Here is a 27,879-nt window from a genome sequence, read left to right as displayed (position 1 = left end):
GGTAAAAAACTTGGAAATAGCTTCTTCGGGGACAAGGTGGGTGATCAAGGGTGACATGGTTTGACCACTCCAGTCTTTTTTGAGTGTCCCTATGCCAGCTGGGAGGGTATGACTTGGTCAGCTGGTGTAATGACGTCACCCCCCAGGGGCCATCAAAAAAAGATCCAGAATGTCCTCAGAGTACAGTACGGCATCTGACAAACAAGGATGCTATCATCACAGTTATCACAGGTGAGGACAAGACATGCTACAACAGTAAAAGTCCTGGTTCAGCTCACAAACGCAAAAGGCTAGTGGAAGTCATATGTAAAGTTTGGTACACAGTGCGGCAATGTCATATGGTTTCCCTGATGGTATGCAGTCAAACCATGGTCAGAACAGTTTATAGTATTTAATATTTTCAAGACAGTCCAGAATGAAACAACCAAGGGGGTTATGGAGATACATTAGGAAATACACAGTAATAATTAATAAACATTTGTGCATATTTTAACACACATGCCTTTTTGATGTCCAAAATATATTGTGAAATTACTTTTTTTCTTTTATAAATATGCAATGTTCACTATAAATGAATGCAAAGATGGTAAGAGTTTCAAATGAATTCGTGGCCATTTTCTTGATGTACATAGTCTATTCTAAGGGGACTGTGAAGCCTTTCAAGACCATTTATTGATGTAAACATCTTTAGGAGTGTAAAGTATGGAACAGTTTATAGGTATGATTTACACACCCAAATAATGTACTTACATAAACAGTTTGATAACCGTTTTAAACAATATACATAAAACACCAACTTGAACATTGAAATGTTCTAGATGGTGAATCCTAAGTAGCAACACTGCTGTGAAGGTTTTCCAACTTCAGCTGCATAAACCAGTGTGGGTGCAGCCTGTTTGTGCGTCTCACATGTCCTTTGCTGTGGCCATATCGGATACAAAGGACTTGGTGAGGCTCAATTCCATTGACACCCAACCAAAACCATCCTTTGGTGCTTGTCAAGTACTAGAATATAGGTATCCATGTAATATATTCAATGGATGTAACCACACAATAACAATACGTACAAGACATTGATCATGCTGTTTGGTTTTGGTTTGTGTAAGAATATGATTCAGTAGATTCAATTAGATTGCACAAGGATGACCATTTTAGAAAAAGAAAATATATTATGTGTACAGCAGCTTTGAAAGAAAAAAAGTAGCATGTCACCCTAAAATGTCTTTATCCAAACCAATATCGTCTTCAACAAAAGGCATCTTGATCACAAGCTTTTTGGAAGCATCTTTACAAGACTGATAGCTTTCCTTAAGGCATTGATGACCAACCAAAAGAAACAAAAAGAAACACAAGGGGAAAATATTAGATACAATAAATAATAGTTTTACAGCTGAATTATATTTGCATAATAAATTAAACAAATTGCACAGTCTTCAAAATTCCTTAAAAACCCCTCGTTCATATAATCTGTCAGCACCCATGGATAAGTTGTTCAGGACTCTTTACTGAGGTCAATTCTAAAAGCTTTATCCGGATCTATTAGTTCAGCAATCTGCTGTACCTAATGAGAAAAGTCGACAGAAATGGAAAGTAACTAGAACATTTTAAGAATACTGTATGTTACCCAGGAATGATCACTTCAATCTAAAAACAAGTTGTTTTGTCCTTTAAGTTTGACCAGAAGGCATCCCAATATGAGCTACAGCTATGTCAAACTTGAGTGTTTGTTGCATCAACGTAGCATTGTGTTTAAAGTGTAACAGAATATTAAATAAACGCAAAGTTAAACTCACAATGATAAAATAGGTACCACAATGTCAGTCTGGAAGAGTGAGATGAAATCAGTTGAAGTTGCAGATCCATGGTTATTTAGCCAATAGTCAGGTGGTCATAACACCAACGTATTCATGATGTTACACTGCTGACTAGTACCGGGATTGGAAAGATCAGTTCTACAGCTCCTCATAGTCTCCACCCTCACCTTTAACTAGTCCGTCACCCCCTCCTAGGAAAGACTCAAGGTCATCAGCATTCCCGCTTTTCTTGGTTTTAGACTTTTTCTTCTTTTTCTCTTTCTCGTCCCCATTTTCTGAATCCTCTTTTTCTTTTTTCTTCTGTTTGTGTCGCTTTTTGCTGCTTTTGTCATCATCCTGAGAGCAGAAATGTTTCATAGTTACAACCAGAGATCTTTAATTGCTACAAAAAAATTTGCAGCCCAAAAGTCAAAAAACAAACTACAGGCAACTCAATCTAGCCACCAGACATTTACTGGTATTGCCAACATTATGACAAAGATAGGTGCCTCAATGGTAGCTTTGTTTCACAATAATTAATACCGTAACGACTTTTTGATAATTTAATTGATATCCATATTTTTAGTTTAGTTTTGTTAAGGAATATGTTTATAAAAGCTCCATTGCTAAAATATTTTATTCTGAGCTTAAAGTTTAGATGAGACAGTACTAAAGTAAGGAAACACTTGCAGATTTGAATTGCCTATGGATCTTTACCTCTTTACTTTTCTTCTTCTTTTTCTTCTTATCTTTTATTGAGTGTCTACTGTCTTTATCTGCAACAAAAATAAGATCAACAACATATTGTTTTGGTACTACATATACACTGATTTTACCAGAGATACGCTTTTGATGTTTAAAATTAATGTTAAAAATTTAGGATTTACAAATATTGTATTAGACATAAAGTGTCCCCCAGTTGGGGAAAATACAGTGAAGAAGAAGAAGCATGTACACAATGTAATATTTCTACACAACTGCTTTTTTTCAACCATGCTCACCGTCTTGGTCCTCACTGCTGTCCTTGCTCTTGGACGCCCCTTTCTGGAAGCCTAGGCCAAACAAGTCCACCTCGTTCTGCGGCTGGCTCTTCAAAGAAAGGACAGTGGGTTTGAGAAGGTCCAGTGTTGTCCTGGGTACAAAGCTGTCATCAGATAGGTCAGATGGATCGTCTTGTAAAATGGTAGGCTCCTGTAGGAAAGAATACAATTAAAAACTTCCCTTCTTAACATTTTAGCATGGAATTGCATTATGTAGCAAACTCTCAGTTCCAAAATCACAATTGTAAGACAATAGTTATGCCACCGTACACTATATACCACGTCTACCTTCTTTTTCTTAGATGTCTCAAATTCTTCACTCTCGAAGTCTGGGTCATCCATGACAAAAGAGAGCATCTGCTTGGACACATGGGCCTCTTGATCGGTATCTGAGTCTTTGTCTGCTTCCTTCTTGTTTACCCGGTTAGACTGCACTGGGGCTGGGGTAGGATTTAGAAAAGACACAGGCTCCATCTTTAGGACTGTGGGTCTCTTGGACTCTCCTGTCGTGTTTTGAGTCTTTGCTCCATTGGAAGAGATTCTGGAAAAAGACAACAGTATAATAATGAAATATAGTTTGTGCTGTTTGGAAAAGGAAGGCTATGGAAATGAGCCTCCTGCCTGTAGTTCTTGGATAGCAATCTCAATCCTGATAATCAATCTAATCAGCCATCCCAACTTAATATATTTGTAGCTATCATAGTATAATTTAAACATGTTCAAGATTTCAAATAATAGAGAAACGCCACACCTTTTACTGTGAAGTTCACTGTCCAGACTTGAGCCTCCATCCAGGTTGGGTTTGGGTGCTGTGGTGGCCTCTTCCTCTTCATCACTGGTTAGGGTGATGCCCAGACTGGGAGCGGCCATGGCCTTGGGCACAGCCTGGCACAGTTCTTCAGGATCCAAATCATCCTGGAACCCTGAGACCATGGGGTTCCCTCCTCTGCCCTCCCCATCACTGTGAAAGAGGAAAACAAAAGTAGGAGTGTATTCATACTATATTCTTATATGGAATTAGACTTATAATATATATATATATATATATTATTATTTTTGTAATCTTCCAAAATCACCCTCTTAACCTAAATATCCACTCATTCTGTCATCATAGTTTACTAGTGCACAGTGCCCATGATGCAGTCGTGATTAAGATTTTGGTGAGACACACATTACTGGAATTTATATAGACAGTGCACAGTGCCCCGATGAAGTAGGTGACACACACAAATGGACGCACACAGAGATTCCTGGAATTATAAATAGGCCAGTGTAGGGATGGGTATCGAGAACCGGTTCTTGTTTAGAACCGGTTCCCAGTGAATCGATTCCTTGGAATCGTTAGCAAAATTCCTTAACGATTCTGTTAACGATTCTCTGTGCCGTTGCGCATGCGCAAACCTTTATAGTTTATTCAGACAGACTGCAGCAAACATGGCAACTAAGAAGCGTTCTAAAGTTTGGTTGTATTTCACACGACAAAATGACAACGCCACTTGTAACGCGTGTAAAAATTCTATTTCGTTGAAGGGAGGAAATACTACAAATATGAAGCATTTGAACACACAGCATGGAATGAAGTTACTGGAACGTCATGTGTTCGATGCATGCAGCAGCGCAGCTAACGTTCGCGCTTCATCTCTAACTATCTAAGGTAGAGATAAACTGCTCAAAAGTGATCACAACCACTTGTTACTGTGTGAAGCAATTTGCCTTTATTGTGTTTAGTCGATCTAGTTATCTTTTGTGTGTTATCAGCAAACATTCGCGTGTCCCATTATTAAACTGAGCATATCGATTTTTAATCCATTATTAAACTTAACCTTTTAATAGTCCTGTTAAATGTGCCTGAAAACGCCTAAACAACATACCCAAAGTACATTGAAAGCTGATGTTGAACCATTTGGAGTACATGAACGTAAATGGTCTCTTTTGAAAGGTGACACTGAAGTTATTTCCCGTTGTTAGGACCCCTGTAAGTCCTATTGGTGTTGAGTAATAGAAGCTTGAACACAAGGAAACTGAAAGTTTTCTATCTCCGACTAGATTTTGTTTTGAAAACAGAGGCCTGAAGAGGCCTAGAGGTGGTAGGTATTAGCTCATTTCAGAGCCAGTCAAAGCCAGTTTGAGAAATTTGTTTAGAACGTGTGTGTGTGTGTGGGGGGGGGGGGGTGCAGGACACACAGACCTAGTTGTAGAGGGCAGTATCGATAAGAGAATCGATAAGGAATCGAATCGATAAGCAGGAATTGATAAGGAGTCGGAATCGTTAACATCTTATCAATACGCATCCCTAAGTCAGTGTCTGGGATGCAGTTGGTGATGCCCAAACTTAATTTGTGTGCGCAGAATTCCAATGAAAACCTGTGGTTTTCAAATAGAATGCATTGGTCTGAGGCAAAATGTAAATAAACCTGTCAACTCATATTACGTCTCTATTCTTTCATAATATTTAACCTGTAAACAGAGCCCATTGCCACCAGTGTAGGTAGGTCTGTGATAGCAATCAAAGGAAGTCTGTCACCCCTGAAACTCATACAGTAATGTTCACGTTAGACTAGCTACTGTAGCCAATATTAAAACGTTTGCCAAAAATGCAGAGATTCAGCCCTGAAGAATTGAAACAAACACTTATCAACCAAAATTACATTAATAGACAGAGCCAAGAAGTTTTCAGGCGATCTTTATGAGAATAGATCAATACTTTTTTGCAAAGTCTGTCAACATTCAATCAACCACTGTTCAATCAACCAACACTGCATGTACAGGTCTGGCTAAGGGGTGTGTGCAATGTTTACATTAGCATTTGTATTATTTTCCTTGTTGTTACGCAGTGCTGTAAAATTGTCTTGTATTTTCTGTATCGCATTCACATACAAGACACTGATAACCGACCAAGGATAAATTTGTAAGAACATTGTTCCTGTCGTATGCACATTGCAGCTCGCTATATCCATGGAGGAGGCTAAAGTGTTAGGATTAGGAATAGTGCTATTGTCTTATACCCATTGCGGCTCGTTTTGACACCAAAACCAACCGAGGAGCAGGCCCAAATCATCAAGTTAAAGGGTTCATTGATTGCAGAACCGAATTTACCTTGTCACAGTTGAATAACGACAGTTCAGTGGGTAAAATGGACATACAGTGAACCCCAAAGTCCATTGACACCTCTTTCCTATGCAAATCTCACAATAAAAAATTTTAGCTGTAAAACGGTAGGTTTTGAAAAAGCCACCGAACTGACGTCGGTTCGGTGGCTCCACCTTTTTTGGGCTCTGGTGTGTACCTTTGCCCCAAAATTTCCTGCGCGCTGCTCTGCTCTGTGTACTTCCACGGAATTACAAAGAAGAACATTTTTCAAGTATATTGAAAATGGACTACGGTCGTAAATGCAGTGTTCCAGCCTGTACAGGGAATGCTGACACTTTTCAGAGTCTTCCCAAGGAACCAAACACTCGACGGGCTGTGATGTTTGTCTATGAGAAGATCCCTGTGCAGTTCGACCCCCAAATCGGTCACATTTGCTCGAACCATTTTTGAAACATTTTTGGACAGTTTTGAAAACATTTTTGGACAGTTTTGAAAACCTGGGACAATGTAAAGCAGGATTTGCTATGAAGTTGTTGCTGAAAAGAGGTGCTGTTCCGACCTTATGTTCATCACAGCCGCAAGCTGTTGTATGATGTTGTCGCTAAGTTATTAGCAATGCTAACGTATCGTGCCTGTATCTAGCATCGGTAGAATCAGAATCAGAATTCGGTTTATTCGCCATGTATGTTATACAAACACAGAATTTAGGCAGGGAGGTGCAAAACACTAAACATATACGAATCTTAAATTAAGTAAAAGTACAAAAGTTTAACTATTTCTAAGAACTAAACAATCTAAGAATCCAACAATTTAAATATAAATTAAAATATATATATAAAAATAAGAATAAGAATGAGCAGCGTGAGTGGTCAACATAGTGCAATCGGATACTGAGGTAAGGTGGCTTGTGCATACTGTAATTGCTATTAGATGGACTTATAATAGTTAAATAAGTGAATGAATGTCAATGGGAGTCCTTGGCCTTGTTGAAGAGGCCAGTAGCAGATGGAAAGAAACTGTTCTTATGGCGTGAGGTTTTGGTCCTGATGGACCGCAGCCTTCTGCCAGAGGGGAGTAGCTGGAACAGGGAGTGACCAGGGTGGGAGGGGTCGGCCACAATCTTGCTCGCACGCCTCAGGGTCCTCGAGGTGTGCAGGTCCTCGAGGGTAGGCAGATTGCAGCCGATCACCTTCTCAGCAGTGCGGATGATATGCTGTAGTCTGCTCTTGTCCTTGGCACTGGCAGCAGCGTACCAGATGGTGATGGAAGAGGTGAGGATGGACTCAATGATGGCTGTGTAGAAGTGCACCATCATTGTCTTTGGCAGGTTGAATTTCTTCAGCTGCCGTAGGAAGTACATCCTCTGTTGTGCTTTTTTGGTGAGGGAGCTGATGTTCAGTTCCCACTTGAGGTCCTGGGAGAGGATGGTGCCCAGGAAGCGGAAGGACTCCACAGTGTTGACTGGGGAGTCACACAGGGTGATGGGGGTGAGTGGGGCTGTATTCTTCCTGAAGTCCACAACCATCTCCACTGTCTTAAGACCATTGAGCAGCTATAAGTTGTTCTGGCTACACCAGATCACCAGGTTGTCAGCTTCCCACCTATAGTCAGACTCATCCCCGTCAGAGATGAGCCCAATGAGGGTGGTGTCATCAGCAAACTTCAGAAGTTTAACAGACGGATGACTGGAGGTGCAGCTGTTGGTGTACAGGGAGAATAGCAGAGGGGAAAGGACGCAGCCCTGAGGAGATCTGGTGCTGATGGACCGGGAGTCAGAGACTTGTGTTCCCAGCTTAACCCACTGCTTCCTGTCAGACAGGAAGTCTGTGATCCACCTGCAGGTGGAGTCGGGCACGTTCAGCTGGGAGAGCTTGTCCTGAAGCAGGGTGGGGATGATGGTGTTGAAGGCAGAGCTGAAGTCCACAAACAGGATCCTGGCATAGGATGCTGGGGAATCCAGGTGCTGTAGGGTGGAGTGGAGGGACATGTTAACGTCATCATCCACAGATCTGTTGGCTCTGTAGGCAAACTGCAGTGGGTCCAGGAAAGGGTCTGTGATGGATTTGAGGTGTGCCAGCACAAGGCGCTCAAAAGACTTCATTACCACAGAGGTCAGGACGACGGGTCTGTAGTCATTGAGTCCTGTTGGTCTTGGCTTTTTGGGCACAGGGATGATGGTGGAGGACTTGAGACAGGCTGGCACATGGCATGTCTCCAGGGAGGTGTTAAAGATGTAGGTGAACACCGGAGACAGCTGATCAGCGCAGTGCTTGAGGGTGGCAGGAGAGACAGAGTCCGGCCCGGCTGCTTTGCTGGGGTTCTGCCTCTTGAAAAGTCTGTTAACTTCACCCTCCTGAATGGAGAGAGTCGTCACTGTAGAGGGGGTGAGGGAGGAGGCCTCATGGGTGGGAAGGGGTAGTTCAGGACTGTCCAATTGTCTTTCAAATCTACAGTAGAACTCATTCAGGTAGTTGGCCAGGCGGGAGTAGTTAGTGGAGTAGGGGTCTCTGGGCTTGTAGTTGGTAATCTGCCTGAGCCCTCTCCAGACAGAAGCAGAGTCGTTAGCAGAGAACTGACGCTTCAGTCTCTCTGAGTACAGTCGTTTAGCCTCTCTCACCGCCTTGCTAAACCTGTTCTTCGACTACTTGAATCCGTCTCTATCCCCACTCCTAAATGCTTCCTCCTTCTCTGACCTCAACCTTCTGAGCTCTGCTGAGAACCAGGGCTTGTCGTTGTTGAAGTTCACCCTGGTGCGTGTTGGAATACAGCAGTCCTCACAGAAGCTGATGTATGATGTCACAGCCTCTGTGAGTTCATCCAGACTATTGGTAGCAGTTGTGAACATATCCCAGTCAGTACAGTCCAAACACGCCCGCAGATCCTCCATAGCCTCACTGGTCCACTGTTTTGATGTCCTCACAACAGGTTTACAGAGCTTTAATTTATGCCTGTATGCAGGAATCAGATGGACCATGGTATGGTCAGTGACCCAGTGCTGCACGAGGGATGGCGTGGTAGGCTCTACTGACTGTAGTGTAGCAGTGATCCAGAGTGTTCTCTTCTCTGGTTGGGCATTTGATGAATTGTTTGTATTTAGGGAGTTTGTGGCTGAGATTACCTTTGTTAAAGTCGCCGAGTACGATAACAAGGGAATCCGGGTTTGCTCGCTCCACACTCAGAATCTGGTTGGCGAGCATGCGTTGGGCCTCTTTAACCTGTGGACCCAGTGCCATGTAAACTCTGACCAAAATGAGTGACGCAAATTCTCGTGGCGAGTAAAAAGGTTTCCAGTTTATAAAAAATGATTCCAGATCCGGAGAACAATGTTTCAGAATCACTGTCACATCTACACACCAGCCACTGTTGATGTAGAAACAAATATCACCGCCTTTGGTTTTGCCGGAGAGTGCAGTGTCCCGGTCAGCTCTCACGAGTTGAAAGCCAGCCAGATGTAATGCGGTGTCCGGGATCAAATCGCACAGCCATGTCTCCGTGAAGCACAAAACAGAAGATGAAAGAAAGTCTCTGTTTTTCACCATCAGTAGCTGAAGTTCGTCCATTTTATTGCACAGTGAACGTACGTTGGAGAGGAAAAAACTTGAAGCACTGTTCGGATTCCACGTCTGCTTAGCCGAACTAGCGCTCCCGCTCGCTTTCCCCTTCTTCGGCGTTTCACTGCATGGGCAAAGCCTAGCGCGGCACTGGCTAGATTTCCCACTAAATCTGCCGCTGGAAGCAGAAAAGTGGGAAATAAGTTCACAGGAGTTGTAGTCCTGATGTTTAGTAGTACTTCTCTTGTTAGAGAACCCCGGAAATCTTGGCAGAACCCTGAATTAACAGACAAAACAGAGTGCACCTAGCAACCAAGGCAGCCATCATCGGCGCCATCTTGAGTGTGTGATGATTTAGTTTACTGGCAATGGGGCTAACGTTATTTCATGTTCCTGACTGTGTTTCATTCAAATAAATAACCTGTGTTGTCATGTAAATCTACAATTCAAGATGCATGTTTGTCCAGATAATTTTTTTATCAAGATAGCTAGAGCTAACTGAAGCTGCGTTGAATCACAATAGTTTGTTTGCTAAGCTGTAGTGCTAACGTTACCCACCTAAGTCGATCCTGTTTGCTTCGACAACAGAAGTGGAAACAACTAACGTAATAATTTCAAATTATTTATAGTCAATCTGTTGAAATCAATGTTGTGTAGACACAATAGATTTATTTGTACGTTTTTATTTCAAGTCTCCACCTTCATGTTTCAGTGAGTGTTGGCCGTGTTGCATCTTTGCTCTGCAGCTTCACTCGTTGTAGACCAACCAATCAGCGCGCAGCTCATATATATATTCATGAGCATACCATAAAAGGAGAAAACCGTTTTTTCCCGGGTCAAATTCCCTGGAAGCATCATGGGGCATAGAACAGCACCTGGGCCATTTTCAGCCCAACCAATGTTACATACCCTATTCGGAGACCTTAGGGAACAGTGTAAAATACCCCAAAAACCCAGTCAATCTCCCCTTTAAAGACTCTGAGGAGTGCCCGTGATGCAGCCGGTGAATAAAATGTTGCCTAGTTGATTCGGTGGCACAGACACAGAGATTCCTGGAATTATAGATGCAGTGCCCATGCCCGTGATGCAGCTGGTGATGAGCCTTTAATGTCGGTTACTTGATTTTGTGTTAGTTTAATTGGCTCTTTGCAATGTTCATTGCCATGTACAGGCAGAGTTTTAATTCCTGACAAAATTCACTGATCCATACAGAAATAAAGTATCCACTTTCTTTCGTCTTTGTTAGCTAGCCAGCATTTCATCCATAAAGAAAACCCTTTGAAAGAAGCTGATTCAAGGTTATGCCTATAATATGCCTATAATAAAGCAAAATATTTTTAAGGGATCTCGAAGAGCTTATCCAAACAACGTCAAACGCGACACGTCCTTGGGTTCTGAAATGGACACCTGCAGAATTACAACTTTACACACTGCCCGGTTCTTGAGCTAATCGTTAAACAATCGCTGCACAAAAAAAATCAGACTTTAAAACTTGCACCGACCGACATTTCTCACAATATGGTATAGATGACAATGGGTTATCAAATATTTTGGATGTGTGTACAGTAACAGGTCTATTACCTCACAGGGCTCGAAATGTACTTTTTTTTACTTGGTAGTAATTAGTGAGCTTTTTGTAAAGAAATTAAAACAGGTCGCACCATAATGATTATTTGCACTCGCACAAATGCTCCCAAGTATATTATGAGGCCGCACAGATAAACTTTCTGGAGCATATGCGACTAAAATGGTTGCATCATAATTCTTTCCCTTGTTGCTTTTATAATAGGCTACTCATATCTTTCATAACTTCATTAACTGCTGCAGTGCTCCATTGAAAGTCTGAGTGAGTTATGGTAAAGATGAAGGTAGACCCCTATAGATCACCTGATTTACGAGTCAGTCTTTCATTGGTGATGCACTAGTGGGCAGTTAAACTCTTCAGATTTCCTTTAAGTTCATCCATGAGAGCACATCACAGAACTTCAAGGCCTCATTTTTCATGAGGAATAAAAAAGGACCCATAAGGTCCGCCATGATGGATTTTCCTGTACAGTGATAATTTGGGAAAACCTTAAAAATTCCTCCTCTTACAAAAAAGGTCAAATTGACTTAATTTTGTACAAATATGTATCATTGACGTATTTAAAAACGTTACTTAAGACAGTTGAATCAAATACAAAATGTCTGAAAGGGGTGTATTTATGTAAATGTCCACATTGCCTCAATATTTTTGTGTCACTAAATCAAATGTCATTTTGAATGTTTTTTTAAACCTAATAGGCTTTAAGGTGACACCCCCCTGAAGTACCCTGCAAAGTTTCACCTTGATATGTGAAAATATGACAAATATGTTTGAGCTTGGACCAAATCTGACAATGCTTGCCATTGGAGAAACTATTTATAATTTTATTATCCGGTTACTGAACATGGCAAATTCCAGATCTGGGAATTGCTCAATTGGATGAGATGTTGTGCTGGTAAACGAAGGGTTGTAGGTTCAAAACCAGTCAAAGCAATTTTTTTTCGACAGAACGGCCCATTACAACACTCCGATCATCTGTTTAGCGAGACTGTGTAAGCCACTGCAAAACAAGCCAGGTTCACCACAGTAGCTAGCTGCTTGTAGGCTACACATGGTAGTGTCAGATTCACAACCGAGTTAGCTTTAATGAAGTATATTGATTGTTCAGGTGGATCCCTTGCCTGTTGCACAAATTCATTTCAGTTACCTAAGCCAGGACACATCACCACTGATGCTAGGCATGATTTGAAATTCCCTTCCATGACAAGTTATGGCACCCCAAACAACCTTTTCAAAGCACTACGAGTAAGATATTCTTTACAGAGCAACCCAGTCATCCCGTTGTCCCGTTTTTATGTCCCATATATAAATAGGACTAAATTACAGCTGTTAATTACAACTTTAACCAAATATGACAATGCGTAAGTCTGTGAATGGCTTAGTAGGATGAGATGCAGTGCTGATGTGCGAAGGGGTGGTGGGTTCTAATCCAGTCAGAGATATAAACATTTTCTTCTTTTTTTTTTATTCTGACAGAAATTACAATTTCAAGTCTTCTAGTTAATCCCAGTGTATTATGTCAATTTTACAAAATGTTGCCATTTTGAAGGAGGAATCTGCCATTGCTGCTTACAGCTATATTTCTACTTGGTTTTATATTCATGGGATAAAGGCTAATGCTGAACATTGTGTTAATAAAGTCTAATGTCTTTTGGTAACAAATCGATATTGAAATCACCACATACAAATACCATCTTATTATCATGTAGTTTGTCATAAATTCCTTTAATCTTATCCTTAAATTGATCAATGTCTGATCCTGGTGTTATATACGCAGTTTATGGTTATATTTTTGGCTTTTTCCACATCAATTTCAAGCTTAATTGTTTACATTTATGTAGGCTTTGCAACCCCCCCCCCCCCCCCCCATCATTTGCATTAGTGTCTATAAACTCTTCATCCTCAGTGTTGCAAACGGAAATATGTTATCACTGTCAAGTCCTGTCATCAATTCGTTGGTAGTATTCCTTTGATCCATCATCCTGTCCTGTATTTTTTGAATGTTTAGTCATCTGTATTGAGCCAAGTCTTTGTTCTCTCACCACCATCACTTTTGCCTCTTCCAGTGTTCCGTTCAGTCTTATCAATACTTTACAATTCCTTGTCCATGTTGTTTGTATCTTGTTTTGCCTTCTCAAGATGCGTGCATTTCTGGCGATATCAGCTTTTTTCTGTTTAAGGTGCTAATTCAGCTATAATTCAGTCCCCTTCAGCTTTAATAGTTACAATAGTTTGATTTTGTGTTTTCTATTTACTAACCGAATTATGATTTCCAGCTTCGCGTTGATATTTTTCAGAGGAAGAATGTGACAATCCACGTTTTTGCTTTTTATAGCCATGTCTTTACTAGGGATGCGTATTGATAAGATTTTAACGATTCCGACTCCTTATCAATTCCTGCTTATCGATTCGATTCCTTATTGATTCTCTTATCGATGTTTCCCTCTACAGCAAACTAGGTCTGTGCGTCCTGCACCCCCCACACACACACACTCGTTCTAAACGAATTTCTCAAACTGGCTTTGACTGGCTCTGAAATGAGCTAATACCTACCACCTCTAGGCCTCTTCAGGCCTCTGTTTTCAAAACAAAATCTAGTCGGAGATAGAAAACTTTCAGTTTCCTTGTGTTCAAGCTTCTATTACTCAACACCATTAGGACTTACAGGGGTCCTAACAACAGGGGAAATAACTTCAGTGACAACAGCTTTCAATGTACTTTGGGTATGTTGTTTAGGCGTTTTCAGGCACATTTAACAGGACTATTAAAAGGTTAAACAATTTACATTTATTCATTTAGCAGACGCTTTTATCCAAAGCGACTTCCAAGAGAGAGCTTTACAAAGTGCATAGGTCACTGATCATAACAACAAGATAGCCACAAAACATTGCGAGTAGCCAAAACATGAAGCACACATTGTGAACAACCAAAGTAAGTGCCAAAGGGAAGAACCATAAGAGCATGTAGTTAAACAAGTTACAATTAAACAACATGAACATGTTGAACAATAAGTGCAAGTGTACCTGTGGAAAAAACAAGCAACAATAATAAAAACAATATATCACAGCGAGTACAACATTTTTTAATCAGTTACCACTAACCACAAGAGCAACAAGTCTCTGAGCAAGTCATTGTGATCCTTGAGGAAACTAACATCGGGTCAAGCGAACCATTCCTAAGTACCGTTGTACTCCCGGAACAAGTGCGTCTTGATCCTTTTCTTGAAGGTGGAGAGACAGTCAGTGTCTCTGATGGAGGTGGGGAGTTGATTCCACCACTGGGGGGCCAGACAATTAAAATGCTAAGTTTAATAATGGATTAAAAATCGATATGCTCAGTTTAATAATGCGACATGTGATAACACACGCCGCCCCGATAACGTGAAATGATCAATAAGATCAATACTAATGGGAGACGAATGCCGGAGCTAAAAGGTATGCTTCAAAGACGGGACAGAAGATAACTAGATCGACTACACACAATAAAGGCAAATTGCTTCACACAGTAACAAGTGGTTGTGATCACTTTTGAGCAGTTTAGCTCTACCTTAGATAGTTAGAGATGAGCGCGAACGTTAGCTGCGCTGCTGCATGCATCGAACACATGACGTTCCAGTAACTTCATTCCATGCTGTGTGTTCAAATGCTTCTTCATATTTGTAGTATTTCCTCCCTTCGACAAAATAGACTTTTTACACGCGTTACAAGTGGCGTTGTTGTCATTTTGTCGTGTGAAATACAACCAAACTTTAGAACGCTTCTTCCTAGTTGCCGTTTGCTGCAGTCTGTCTTCGCGCATGCGTGCGCAAACTTTTATAGTTTATTCAGACAGAAGTTCGCGTCTCCCATTATTAAACTGAGCATATCGATTCTTAATCCATTATTAAACTTAGCATTTTAATTGTTTAACGGCCCAGGGAATCGTTAACAGAATCGTTAAGGAATTTTGCTAACGATTCCAAGGAATCGATTCACTGGGAACCGGTTCTAAACAAGAACCGGTTCTCGATACCCATCCCTAGTCTTTACTGTCAAAGAATTGAATGACCCATTTCTCCAATGAGTGCAACTCACTTTTTAGGGAATCCTTACCTTCTTTGACTCCATTCGTAGCCCTGGCATAGGTTTTGGTGTGTGGTTTCGAACCCACTGATGATCAAATTGTCTATGCGTGAATATTGTTCCATATCATCAACTCTCCGTTCCAGGTTTTCAATCCTCTTATCTTTGATTTTCAGCTGACCCACCTCTTCCATTAGGTCAAGTAAATTTGCTTGTTGTTTGGCCACTGTTTATCTCCTCCGACATTAAGTTTAGTGATTTTTAATCTCCTCCATATCCTTCTCGATCATTGCAGCTGTCGCTTTTTTGGGTGTCATTTTGCTCTCCGTACTTAATAAATCTGTACTTATAGAACTTAATTGCATAAATTCGGATCAAAACAGACGCAATCTCACGTCTCATTCATTCATTCATTCCATGCCACCGGAACCCTGTGTCTAGAAATTATTTCGAGACCAGTGGCGAAAATCCGCTATCAACTTTGGGGGGGACAATTATATGACATTTTCTCAAGAGCAATTCCTGAGGGGGACACCAAAATTACTGCTGTAACACATAGCACAGTAAAAAAGCACCATTGTGTCCATAATCAGCTAAGTGCTTTCATTGCGTATAATTACATTTCATTGCGTATAATTACAGTGATTTATTGGGGGGGACAAATCCAATTTTTCCCAGGATGGGGGGGGTCGTGACCCCCCGGGATTTCTGCCTATGTTCGAGACACAGATAAGCCATTTCAGTATACGCTGGGAGACTTGGCCCTACCTGTCGCTGTCCATATTAACTGCTTTGCGGGCCTTCTCCTTGGCTTTAGCTCCTGAAGCCCCTTCCTCCAGGAAACTCCGGTCCAGGCCCACCTCTGGAACAAAGTCATCCACATTTTGGATATTTCCCCTGGGCTGGCCGCAATCTGACCCTAGGCCATCTGGAGGCGGTGGCAGGGGAGAGATTGAGTGAACTTGTTATATGTAATAAGTAAACACACCAGACTATATTTTCCCACTTTTGCACACCTGTCCAATCTCTTGGTTGAAGGTACATGGAAATAGTGCTACATTCAGGAAACTATGCAGAAAGTGTAACTGAAAAAAAAGGTGTTTTTACATTTTTGACGATGGAAAAAAATATAAAGCTTTTTTACCACAACATCCACATCCATCTCTTTAACAACATATAATTAACAAGTCACTGAGAGACACAAAATAGTTTTCTGGAGTAGGCCTCTACAATATATGACATTTTGAACCTGGGTTAAGATTGGACTATTGGCCGTTTTAGATTTATAGATATCAATAGAGTGAAGTAATCATCGTAAAATCGTCAAAATAAAAAACACTAGAAAAACATCAGTGGAGTGTTTCCCAGTTGCCGTGCTGAATAAGCTCTGCAGTCTAGGCATACCACTGTGTGTTTACCTGACATTGATGGACTATTCCAGTGCATGTAAATCCAAGCATTTTCTCGTGTACGCAAGAACCTCTGCTTGTGTCTGCTTTTGTATGAGGATGTTTCTGTATCCAAAGTGTGTAACCATTCATGTGTATGTGATAAATGTCCACCACCTCCACCCCTGGCTCTGCAATGCGGCAGAGAACAACCAGTGGTACCTGTGGGGTGGGGAGTTGTTCCCTGGCCCTAACTGTCCCATTAATAGCTCTACAAATGCATGGCCTGTCTTGGTCTCTTCCTCATCAGTCTCTCATCAGTATTCAATCCACAGAACCTCTTAACCTCTCATCTTCCTGCCAGACCATACTGGAGCACTGTTGCATGGAGAATGTTCTCATATGGATCATAATTTTACACAGAGGCAAGATTTACAAACCCCTTCCAGCGCCACAGGTTGGCAGGGCTCTTCCTGTAATGTGCCCCTGAGCTCCTAACAAATGTTCTTCCACATTCATCATACACATTTCAGCCTTATTTGGTTACAATCGTGAGTAAAGGTTCTTTTAATGGGGTGTGCTCAAGCCTTCGGCGAGCACAACCATTGTTCTCTCATATATATTTATTCTTTATTATTATTCTTTATTTTCCCACCCCTAAGGATCCCTCAATATTTGGACTACATAGACCAGTGGTTCCCAACCCTGGTCCTCAGGGCACCCTGTCCTGCCTGTTTTAGATGTTTCCCTGCTGACAAAAGGTTCGTCTCGTTAGCAATGACGTTGCTTGGATTTACGTTCCGTTGCACGATTTAGGCTGAAGTTTTTGTGTTGAAAAATGCCTTGTGTGGCAGAAGGGAACTCAGTGCTAGCCTTACGTCACAACATCACAAGTTAGCAACGACGCTCTAGTAAGACCGACAGCGATATCAGCGAGCCCTCAGCATTAGTACCGTAGCTAAAAGTCTACTAAAGTTGAAGCTACTTGGTTCCCCTTCGTTCTTTTGGTGAGCAGTCTCTACTTACCCGGCGTCATGGAGCCGACGAGCTAAATACTTATTTAGCACTAGCGTTGCTACCTGCATATACCTACACCTGGCAGCTGTGCTCCGTTTTGCTCCTAGATTCAGACTTAGCCCCGGTAAATTGTAGAGCTAACTAACTACTACACTTCTGCTGTGTGGGAATCGCAGGAGCTAACCAGTCGAAGGGCGTACAAAAATACAGGAGCACACCCCTCAATTTCCCCAGAAATTGTGGGGTACAACAGGTTACCCTGTTGTGGGGTACAACAGGGTAGCCTGGTCCTAACCAGACTGTCGTACATTTCATTTGTACAGAGTCTGGCCTCGCTCCATTGACAAGTGTTGATTTCCTTGTAGGCGGGTACTCTGTTGAAGTTTCAAACTATTGGATCTGCCCAGAGCCACTCTGATCTGCCATAACCAATCTCTAGCGTTTGCCAATTCCTTCACCACTACTGTAACGGAGCTAGCTGCCGTAGCTGGAAAATGAAACTGTTCCCGAACCCCGTGGGGAGGAGGGCCACAACATCATGGCCACCAACAAAACTAAAACTTGTTCTTGCTCTGGCTTTAGCTTATGGATATTCGTCAGAGTTGCCACAACGGACCGAATGGCTTCACTCGCATCTTTCTCCACCGCCATTACGGAACTACAACATAAACTAGCGCACGACAGCCACTCCCTCTGTTCGCTGATTGGCCGGTAGAAAATTAACCGGAGACATGTGACTTACTTACCTCATGGCCAGACCTAGTACAGAAGCAAATTCAAAATTGAGCGGAAGTACGTAGGAGGGCAGAGCCAGGCTAACAACAGGTTTAGTTTACTAGGTGACTATCTGTTCCTGCTCATGAATGTTGAAAATGGTTCACCTTGAACAAGCATTATGTGTACCTTATATAAATCAATTAAATAGGCAGACTGGTGGGGCAATCATTTAATATGCTATTTCTTAATTCTTTAACAGATGACCTATTGAATTCACATACGTGTTGAGCAGTTTAAGAAAAATAATTATTTGTGATTCTAATGTATTTACTCTTTCATATGGAAGATAACTATTTTCAGACATCCTCTATAACTGAGTTATACTCTTTTATTAAATCAGTCTACAAACCAGCAAAACAATACATTGCTTACCTGTTTTAGGTGGTGTCTCAGGGATGGCAGATCCAAACAGCCTTGACATGAAGCCCCTTTTCTGGGGAGCGGTCACCTGGCCACCACTGGGCGACTGGGGCGTGGTGGACTGATGGGCCGCCTCCATGTTCTGTGGGGAAGCCAGGGGATGCTGTGTCTGACCTTGGCCAGTAGAAGAGGCAGGTTGCTGAGAGGGGTTAGGGTTATAAGGAGTAGGTACTTGGGCTGGGCTTGGGGTAGGTACAGTCTGGGGTGGGAGTGGGAGCTGGGGGGTGCAGGGGCTTGAGCATGCCCCAGGAGTGGAGGGTCCACTCTGGGGGACAATGGGTGACTGGGAGCCTGAAGAGGGACTCTGGCCATTGGAGGGAGAGTTGTATCCTTTCCCCTTGGCCTCCATCATATCCATGAAACTAGTAGGAAAACAATTGTAAGATAAGGCCAAATCCCAATACTCTGTCTTGCCCCTAGCCCTTAGTTTACCCCTAGCCCTCGAAACTAAGGGATAAGGGCTACATAGCCCTATGAAATGAGACACCAGTTGGTTACGGTTACGTATATCAATGTCTCCAAAGCAAGTAGTGTCCATTCAAGGCTAATCAGAGAAATGCGGGACTGTTGTGCAAATCAGCAATGTAACATCAGCGTAGCAAAGTAAAACTAAAAACGATTTTTAAAAATGTTTCAATTAAAAACATGATTGCATACAGTTAGGTCCATAAATATTTGGACATTGACACAATTTTCATCATTTTGGCTCTGTATACCACCACAATGGATTTGAAATGAAACAATCAAGATGTGCTTTAAGTGCAGACTTTCAGCTTTAATTTCAGGGTATTTACATCCAAATCAGGTGAACGGTGTAGGAATTACAATACATTTTATATGTGGCCCCCCCCTTTTTAAGGGACCAAAAGTAATTGGACAATTGGCTGCTCAGCTGTTCCATGGCCAGGTGTATGTTATTACCTCATGGGAGTTCGTTATTTCATTGACAAGGAGCAGATAAAAGGTCTAGAGTTCATTTCAAGTATGGTATTTGTGTTTGGAATCTGTTGCTGTCAACTCTCAATATGAAGTCCAAAGAGCTGTCACCATCAGTGAAGCAAGCCATTGTTAGGCTGAAAAATCAAAACAAACCTATCAGAGAGATAGCAAAAACATTAGGTGTGGCCAAATCAACTGTTTGGTACATTCTTAAAAAGAAAGAACGCACTGGTGAGCTCAGCAACACCAAAAGACCCGGAAGACCACGGAAAACAACTGTGGTGGATGACAGAAGAATTCTTTCCCTGGTTAAGAAAAACCCCTTCACAACAGTTGGCCAGATCAAGAACACTCTCCAGGAGGTAGGCGTATCTGTGTCAAAGTCAAAAATTAAGAGAAGACTTCACCAGAGTAAATACAGAGGGTTCACCACAATATGTAAACCATTGGTGAGTCTCAAAAACAGGAAGACCAGATTAGAGTTTGCCAAAAAACATCTAAAAGACCCTGTACAGTTCTGGAACAACATCCTATGGACAGATGAGACCAAGATCAACTTGTACCAGAATGATGGGAAGAGAAGAGTATGGAGAAGGGAAGGAACTGCTCATGATGCAAAGCATACCACCTCATCAGTGAAGCATGGTGGAGGTAGTGTTATGGCGTGGGCATGTATGGCTGCCAATGGAACTGGTTCCCTTGTATTTATCGATGATGTGACTGCTGACAAAAGCAGTAGGATGAATTCTGAAGTGTTTCTGGCAATATTATCTGCTCAGATTCAGCCAAATGCTTCAGAACTCATAGGACGGCGCTTCACAGTGCAGATGGACAATGACCCGAAGCATACTGCGAAAGCAACCAAAGAGTTTTTTAACCCTCGTGCTGCCTTCGGGTCACATGACCCAAAGGTTCATAACGAACCATCGTTGTGTTTACCCAATTTTACCCAATACAAAAACAAATTAAAATAATTTTCTTTTAACCTTTGCAATGTGGGGGGTCTGAGACAGCCTAGCTGTTAAAAGAAAATGCTTCACTTTGTCTTTGTATGCGGTAAATTTGTCGCAATACGACGGTGGGTCACAATGACTGATGGGTCAGAATGACCCGAAGATAACACAAGGGTTAAGGCAAATAAGTGGAATGTTCTGCAATGGCCAAGTCAATCACCTGACCTAAATCCAATTGAGCATGCATTTCACTTGCTAAAGACAAAACTGAAGGGAAAATGCCCCAAGAACAAGCAGGAACTGAAGACAGTTGCAGTAGAGGCCTGGCAGAGCATCACCAGGGACGAAACCCAGCGTCTGGTGATGTCTATGGGTTCCAGACTTCAGGCTGTCATTGACTGCAAAGGATTTGCAACCAAGTATTAAAAGTGACAATTAGATTTATGATTGTTAGTTTGTCCAATTATTTTTGGTCCCTTAAAAAGGGGGGGGCCACATATAAAATGTGTTGTAATTCCTACACCGTTCACCTGATTTGGATGTAAATACCCTGAAATTAAAGCTGAAAGTCTGCACTTAAAGCACATCTTGATTGTTTCATTTCAAATCCATTGTGGTGGTATACAGAGCCAAAATGATGAAAATTGTGTCAATGTCCAAATATTTATGGACCTAACTGTATGTACAGGACTGTGTAGAGCACAAAACAAGACTGTCGTAAATTTTTAATCAATTATGTAAGCCGAATATTTTACTTTTATGGGACTCTGGATGATCTGGCCGCCATTGTTGCCGGTCACGCAGGATTCACATACCCCTAGGTTTCAAGTAAGCTCCCGAAAACACTTGGTTTTAAGGGGTGTATACCCCTTCATCTTAACACAACCCCTCAATAAAAAAGAGTATTGGGACACAAAACTAAGGGGTAAGACAGAGTATTGGGATTCGGCCTAAGTCTGACTTTCACTTAGTAATTTCACTGACTACAACATTAACATTATTTGTAAAATAGACTTGTGTGTGTACCAAACCTGTCTCAATTAATACATTTCTACAGCAACTAGCACCTTTTAAGCAAGTCTAGAGAAATTGTACTGTCGTTAATCTCCTTGAAATACAAATACTGTTAAGCTGGTACACCTGACAGGCACATGCAAAAGTATTGACATAGTAACATACATGTCATAGTTCTGGTCCTCAGTCTCCTGCTGAACATTGAGTTCCTCTAGAGTGGCATCTATGTCCAGCTGGTTGGTCTCAAGCTGTCTAAGAAGAGTCTCCCTCTGCAAAAAAAAGATAATGTTGTCTTAGTATTTCCTTTTCTATTCCTTACTACATTTACTCATTTAGCAGAATCTTTTATCCAAAGCGAATTACAGTGCATAGAGTGGGGGAGGGACTCAAACCCACACTACAATGTACACACTGTGCAGCACTGCAGGAACTTGACTTCCTTGGGCTGTGGTCAAACCCAGGATGTAGTGTGCAGAAGGCACACTATCACAAAGGTGACTGCACGCTGATGTACACTACATGGATCTATCAATAAACACATATACATCAGAACAAGACTAACACAATAAACAACATGACAGAACATCACCTACACCCATGGTTCCCTATCAGCTAGTTTCATTTTTAGGAAACTGTCGCAATGCCTTCTATCTTAGGTATTGAAGTACAGCATAGACTGGGGCCTTGTTCCAGTCTGGAAACAAGGTCTCGGCTCTTACCCTTCTACTGTTCATTTACTCTCCACTTTCTTTCTAAATATCATCATCCTCTCAACTACCACCACCACCTTCATCTGAACTCACATCTATACCCTTGAAGGTAGAAGCACGAGCCATAGCACTAAAACTCACATGAGTTTTGGCCACCTGCTCAGCCAAGCATTTAAACTAAATTTTCTAGATAAACAGAAGCATTAGGCTTGGTTACTTGTTTAAGTTGGTACCCCTTTGCACAATTAAATTATTATAATTAATTTACAGCACTATCCATCTGACCAACTTAAAACCACTTAAGACAGAATTTTAAAAGATATGTAGTTAGTAAGAGGATACTGTGACCTACAGTCAAACTTGCTGCCTTGAATAATGTAAAGCCTCTGAATGAACAATGACTCTGTAAATGTTTGAACACTGCGTGCGTGAGGATGAGGTTTCACCAACAAACTTTACGTATGTCTTACATCGTCCTTTACCCAACAGGCAGCACTAAAAGTAGGTTATTTGCGGATGTCACTGGGACAGTAGTTTATTGTTCACTTAAAATTACTTATTGATTACGCCAATGACAATGGAGTGAGCAAGGGATCGTGCATGTAATATTAGCTATGTATGTGTGAGGCGTTGGATACAGGGGAGCAGCCATTTTGCTTAGACAGAGGACAGGTAGAAAGTCTAGGGTTTCCGACAAAAGGGTTGATCAAGTCTGGAGCACAATTGCAGCACACTTGCATGTAGCTCGTTCAGATTGAAGTGGTAGTCGAAAAGACCTTTACTTTAAGGGTTTTAACTGACCTGGAGTTGTAGAAAGGGGATGTTAAAGAAACGGTGGAGGTACTTGAGGCCAAAGCCATTCTTCATAGAACACTCTGCGTAATGGATGTAGGAGGAACCAGGGGGTCTATAAACATCAGGCATGAAGAAGTAGTTAGGAAGGAACTTGTGAATGTCAAAACAAGGGTCCGAGATGCTACTAGGAATCATGAGACGCATTAAAAGGTAGCAATTGTAAGACCCTCAAGCACTCAACTGTAAATTAAATGTATCGACTAAATAAACCCCCATATTATTATGGGCAACATACCTGTTCAGGTTTGATATGAACTCTCGTGTGTCATCAGGCAGGATAACCCGGTGTTCACCCATGTCCCTCTGGTTTCCTAGCACACACACTGGCACATGGGTGGGTACCTTGGGGAGCTCTCTCATGATGTAGTTAAAAGTCCTGTGAAAAATATGGTTCTGTATCACAATTGCTTCTGAACGCAAGCCAAAGACATGAGTGAAAGATTCAAGGTTGAGCATTAATCGTCAATGATTGTGACTTGGTTGTGAATGGTCCCCTTAAATTGCATTGCAAATTGCAAGCTCTAAAACAGTGGCCATAGTCAGAGTCTGGTACTATTGAGACATTGGCTGTCAAACAGTGGATGGCCCAGTGGTAACCAGATCCCTCAGTGTCTTGCAGCCCGGTACATCGAGTCAAATTACTAATGATGGTGATGTTGGTGGTGGAGTAGAGATGGAGAGACAACTATGAAGCAAAAGACAGAGGTACACACCACTGTTTTGTGATGTCAAACATCATGATAACGCCATTGCAGTTCTTGTACACATCCAAGAATTCAGCATCCAGAGCCATCTCAGTGTCAGACTGGTACAGACAATAGAGGAGCATAATTACAAACCTCTTATGATAGTCATAAAAAACAGAGGAGGTAAATCATCTTGGGGTATATGAAGGTAATGTAGAGCTAGCCCTAAAGAAGATACATGAAACTCCTATGAATAACAAATTGATATTTAATCTTTTGATGGAAAGCAGGAAATAAATAGCATAGGTATCCTGCTATCATAATAGTAGTTAAGCTAAAATCAACATGAGCATATAATAAGGTTAGAATACCGGTAACTATAATTTGTAGCTCTTTTATAGAAAGGATTGCTTTTGCATATAGTTCAGACTGTAAGATCAATTAGGAAATAATGAAGGTGATTTGTACCAGACGATCCTGTATGCTATATGATTGAAAACAACATGGCTCTTTACCTCCTGGGGTTCATTTTCCAGTTTCAGATTTTCTCCTCGCTTCTTCCCTTTCCCTGCAGTGGTTGGGCAAATAGGGCATTACAATTAGTGAGGCAGAAAAACTTTATTCAAAGAATTATTCGAAAAGCCCCAAGAACAAATTTACAGTTGAAGCAATCAGCCTACTGTATATCAGCTAGACTTCATAACTAATTATGTGTAGAGGTGGCTACTGTCACTGGGCAACATTTTTACAGAACTAGGAAAAGTTCAACCTATATGGCTAAAAGTATGTGCAAGAGTATACCTGCTCAGTATAAAGACACCTGCTTGTCAGCATATTTCATTCCAAAATCATGTAATTAATAAGGAATTGGTCCCCACTTTGCTTCTATAGCTGATGTTGGAACAATAGATGTCGGAACATTGATGCAGGATTTTCTTCCATTCAGCCAGAAGAGCTAGTGGCTATACTAAGCATGTTTACACACACTTTTGGCCATGTAGTGCATTTATGCAAGACATCCATTTTCTACAATTTGGCATTTGCTTATTCTTTCAAGGGTTTTAAAAAACATTACAAATTTAAGATGTGTTACTATATTGTCAGTTCATTGCATTTATTCAGAAAAACCTGTCACAAAAAGAGGGAAACCATTTTTACCCAAGATGCCAGAAAAACAGTTCCGTGTTATTTCAAAACGATGAAAGCATTCACTTTATTAGTGTGCTTTGTGAATTTAAAGAGCCTGCCAAACCCAAAAATTACTCTCATTATGTTTTAGATATGAATTTGTGTAAAGCATACTAGATGTGTATACAAATCAGATATACTACCACTACGTCAAACTCTACTGAATAATTTCAAACCAGTCCTCTTCAGTCATTAGAGGCAACTATTGGATAAATTAATAAATGTATGGTACACACTCACGACACACAAACTATATATTTCCCACCTACTAACCAATTCCACATCTTCAACCCAAGACACATCATTGATGACCCCAAAAAGTAGGCAAAGTAGAGACTTTACCAAAGCCCTGAGCTGAGACCTACAGACAGCTATCAATATGACCTTCAGTCAGTTATCAATAGTTATTTGGGGTTAACTTGGTATTGATAATAGTGTTACACTTGTACAGCACAGCACACAGAAGTAGGAATCACTCCAAAGCACAAGCACCCTGAACTAACACAGGCTAGGCTAGGTCTCACCAAAGCCCTCAGGGATAGGGTGCTTTTGCCCTAAAAGGAGTAATGGGAGGTGAGAAGAGCATGAAATAAAACATGGAAGACCTGTTAGTTAAAAGAAGACAGATAAAAAAAATGAGTGATGCATCAATTGATGCAGTTTGCCAAAAGCAATACGTTATGCTATTTTTGTAAGATTGTTCCTGTGAATAGGTAAACATTCCAAACTTGGGAGCAGTACATACATTGATGTTAATGTAACTTGTGTTTTTTAACAGTCAAATAGCTGACAGTGCATATAATTTAAAGGTTTCAGCACAATTTCTTTGAAAACAAAGAAACATTCAATGCTCACCTTTGTCCACCACATCCCAGACTTCCACCTTGACAATGTCATCTGTTGCTGTTGAAACAGAAAAATAATCAAAATCCTTGACAGAACTTTAAAAAGCTTTTGGTTACACCATAAAACCCTAATAAATGCTAAATATATTGAACAGTGAATTTAAACCCCTGCTATTCTTTTCCTGTTAGGAGAAAGTAGCTTTCTTCATCAAGCCTTAATTCCTAAACCAGTTTACTTTAACAGCATATGCAACATCTATTTCTAGTCAACAATGAATATCATTGAGGTTTAGTTTAATTGCAAACATCCCATTCTCTTACTTTTGTAGTTCCAGTGGATGCTGGTGGCTTGAATCTCCTGTGTGGGAATGTACTCTTCTAGAAACTTCTTTCCCTGTAATCGATGCCACAGGGCACTCTTGCCCGTGTTTCGGTCACCACGGATGACAATTTTCACTAAAGTTAACAGAAAGTCACGAATAGTCATTTTTATGAAAGGTTCCCTCATGGACAGAATAAATAAAAAACTGTTTCCATGGTATGGAGGGCACCATCTGGGTGGTCATTTGGGAAATACATTGATTGGATTGTTTTTCTTTTTTAAGCCATTAAGAAATCCAAGGCCAAAAGTAATTTTAAATCCAGACGGTTTCTTTTTGTTGCAAACAGGCATAATTTCTTTCATTGAGTCAGAGTAGCTAGCGTTATATCACTTACTGTTGTACTGCACTCCCTTGGCGAACCTTCTTTGCAGACTCTGGTTCATTGACTGCAGTCCAGCAGGAATATGTTTGTCCCTCAGCTGTCCAGGCTCAGAGCCCACCAGCTTCTTCAAAGCTGAAAACATCTTCCAGTCAGCTTGTTTTACAACTTTTTGGTCCTCTTTGTACCCTTTGGCACACCTTCTGTGTGGTAAAATGCCTAAATGAAATGGACACTACTAAAGTGAGGAAGTCTGGAGTAGCTCGCTATGTCTTCATTTTATTTTTACATCATTGGTGATTGACTCGTCAATGAGTACTGTCTCAAGAAGCACAATACAGCTTTTTCAAATCTTCGGAGGAGTCAGTCTCTTTTTGGCCTTGGTGCATAGAAAGCCATTGGACAGTCACCTGAAAGAGAGAAATAGCGAGAGATAGACTAGTTTAGATAAATAGTATAGTTTTGATTCTATAGGTAAGGAAAGGTAAGAACAATTATACGTGGTGACCTGATTTGGCAGCTATTGTACGTGTAGCAATTAGTCTGAATGAGCCAAGATGTTTTGAGCCATCATTAGACTGAACGTTAGGACTTGGTGCATTAGCCTTCGCTATCGACGGCTACAGTGCATGTTTACCTTAGCTGCTGGGTGCTTATGCAGTGCATTCTCTGATATGACTTCCAGCAGCCTTGGCAAATGAAAGCTAGCAAGTTAGCTTACTCTGGTGATGACGCTGGAATAACATTCGTATCTAGCCTGTTTGTAGCCTTGTTGTTGTGCACTGTCTTTTTATTTAAGTTTGATTCTAATTGAAAACACGCCATGACCGTTTCCGTACGGAATTGTCTCATGTGTAGAACATTGCTAGCTAATATACATAAGCTAGCCAGTACTGTACAGCTAGCTAGTAGTCTAAGCAATCTTGTGTAAACGTGTCATTTGTGAGATCCACGTTCCCATATATTGCTATCTGGTTAGCTCGCATTTTTTCATCACACATCCCTCCTTCTCAATATGGGGGTGGCAAGCATATATTCCTAAAATTACCTTAATTCAGACGACCGCCGCCCATCATGCAAGCCCCTTCGATGGAAAATGTCACGGCATGCTATCAATAACAATGTCCCTAGCTGGCTAGCCTGACTGTACCTCTCCTCATCAAACAAACTGCAACTGCAGAGAATCAATCAGGAGTGAATACCGGTGTTCCGTAGAATTCAGTTCCCCTGTTCCCCCTTTCATGCGCGTGCGCGAAATAGTAACG

At 41.3% G+C, this 27,879-nt stretch overlaps 1 protein-coding gene across 2 annotated transcripts; it reads right to left on the bottom strand.

Moving 5' to 3' along the window:
• Positions 1-378: 378 nt before the first annotated feature.
• rabl6a (RAB, member RAS oncogene family-like 6a) lies at positions 379-27,861 on the bottom strand. 2 transcript variants are annotated; one of them, XM_062483810.1, is made up of 16 exons: positions 27,663-27,861; positions 26,630-27,024; positions 26,234-26,368; positions 25,923-25,970; positions 24,395-24,447; positions 23,907-23,998; positions 23,429-23,569; positions 23,140-23,245; positions 21,794-21,897; positions 18,675-19,084; positions 15,889-16,048; positions 3,585-3,794; positions 3,116-3,374; positions 2,795-2,981; positions 2,511-2,569; positions 379-2,150 (listed from the first exon to the last, which is right to left on the bottom strand). In XM_062483810.1, exons 2-16 carry the CDS (start codon positions 26,757-26,759, stop codon positions 1,953-1,955), a joined length of 2,292 nt encoding a protein of 763 aa, XP_062339794.1. In that variant the 5' UTR covers positions 26,760-27,024; positions 27,663-27,861; the 3' UTR covers positions 379-1,952. The 2 variants fall into 2 exon arrangements, with proteins under 2 accessions (XP_062339794.1, XP_062339795.1); XM_062483811.1 differs by having other exon boundaries at positions 2,795-2,984; positions 3,122-3,374.
• Positions 27,862-27,879: the final 18 nt, after the last annotated feature.

This window comes from Osmerus eperlanus, chromosome 18 (assembly GCF_963692335.1).
Source record: "Osmerus eperlanus chromosome 18, fOsmEpe2.1, whole genome shotgun sequence".
NCBI classification, from domain to species: Eukaryota; Metazoa; Chordata; class Actinopteri; order Osmeriformes; family Osmeridae; genus Osmerus; species Osmerus eperlanus.
This window is presented reverse-complemented; position numbering and strand designations above follow the sequence as displayed.

Coding starts and splice junctions, on each gene's coding strand:
- rabl6a (XM_062483810.1), bottom strand. CDS start 26,759: ATGTTTTCAGCTTTGAAGAAGCTGGTGGGCTCTGAGCCTGGACAGCTG. Junction 26,369..26,629: donor CAAGGGAGTGCAGTACAACA/GTAAGTGATATA, acceptor TGTTAACTTTAG/TGAAAATTGTCATCCGTGGT. Junction 24,448..25,922: donor CTGGGATGTGGTGGACAAAG/GTGAGCATTGAA, acceptor CAACCACTGCAG/GGAAAGGGAAGAAGCGAGGA.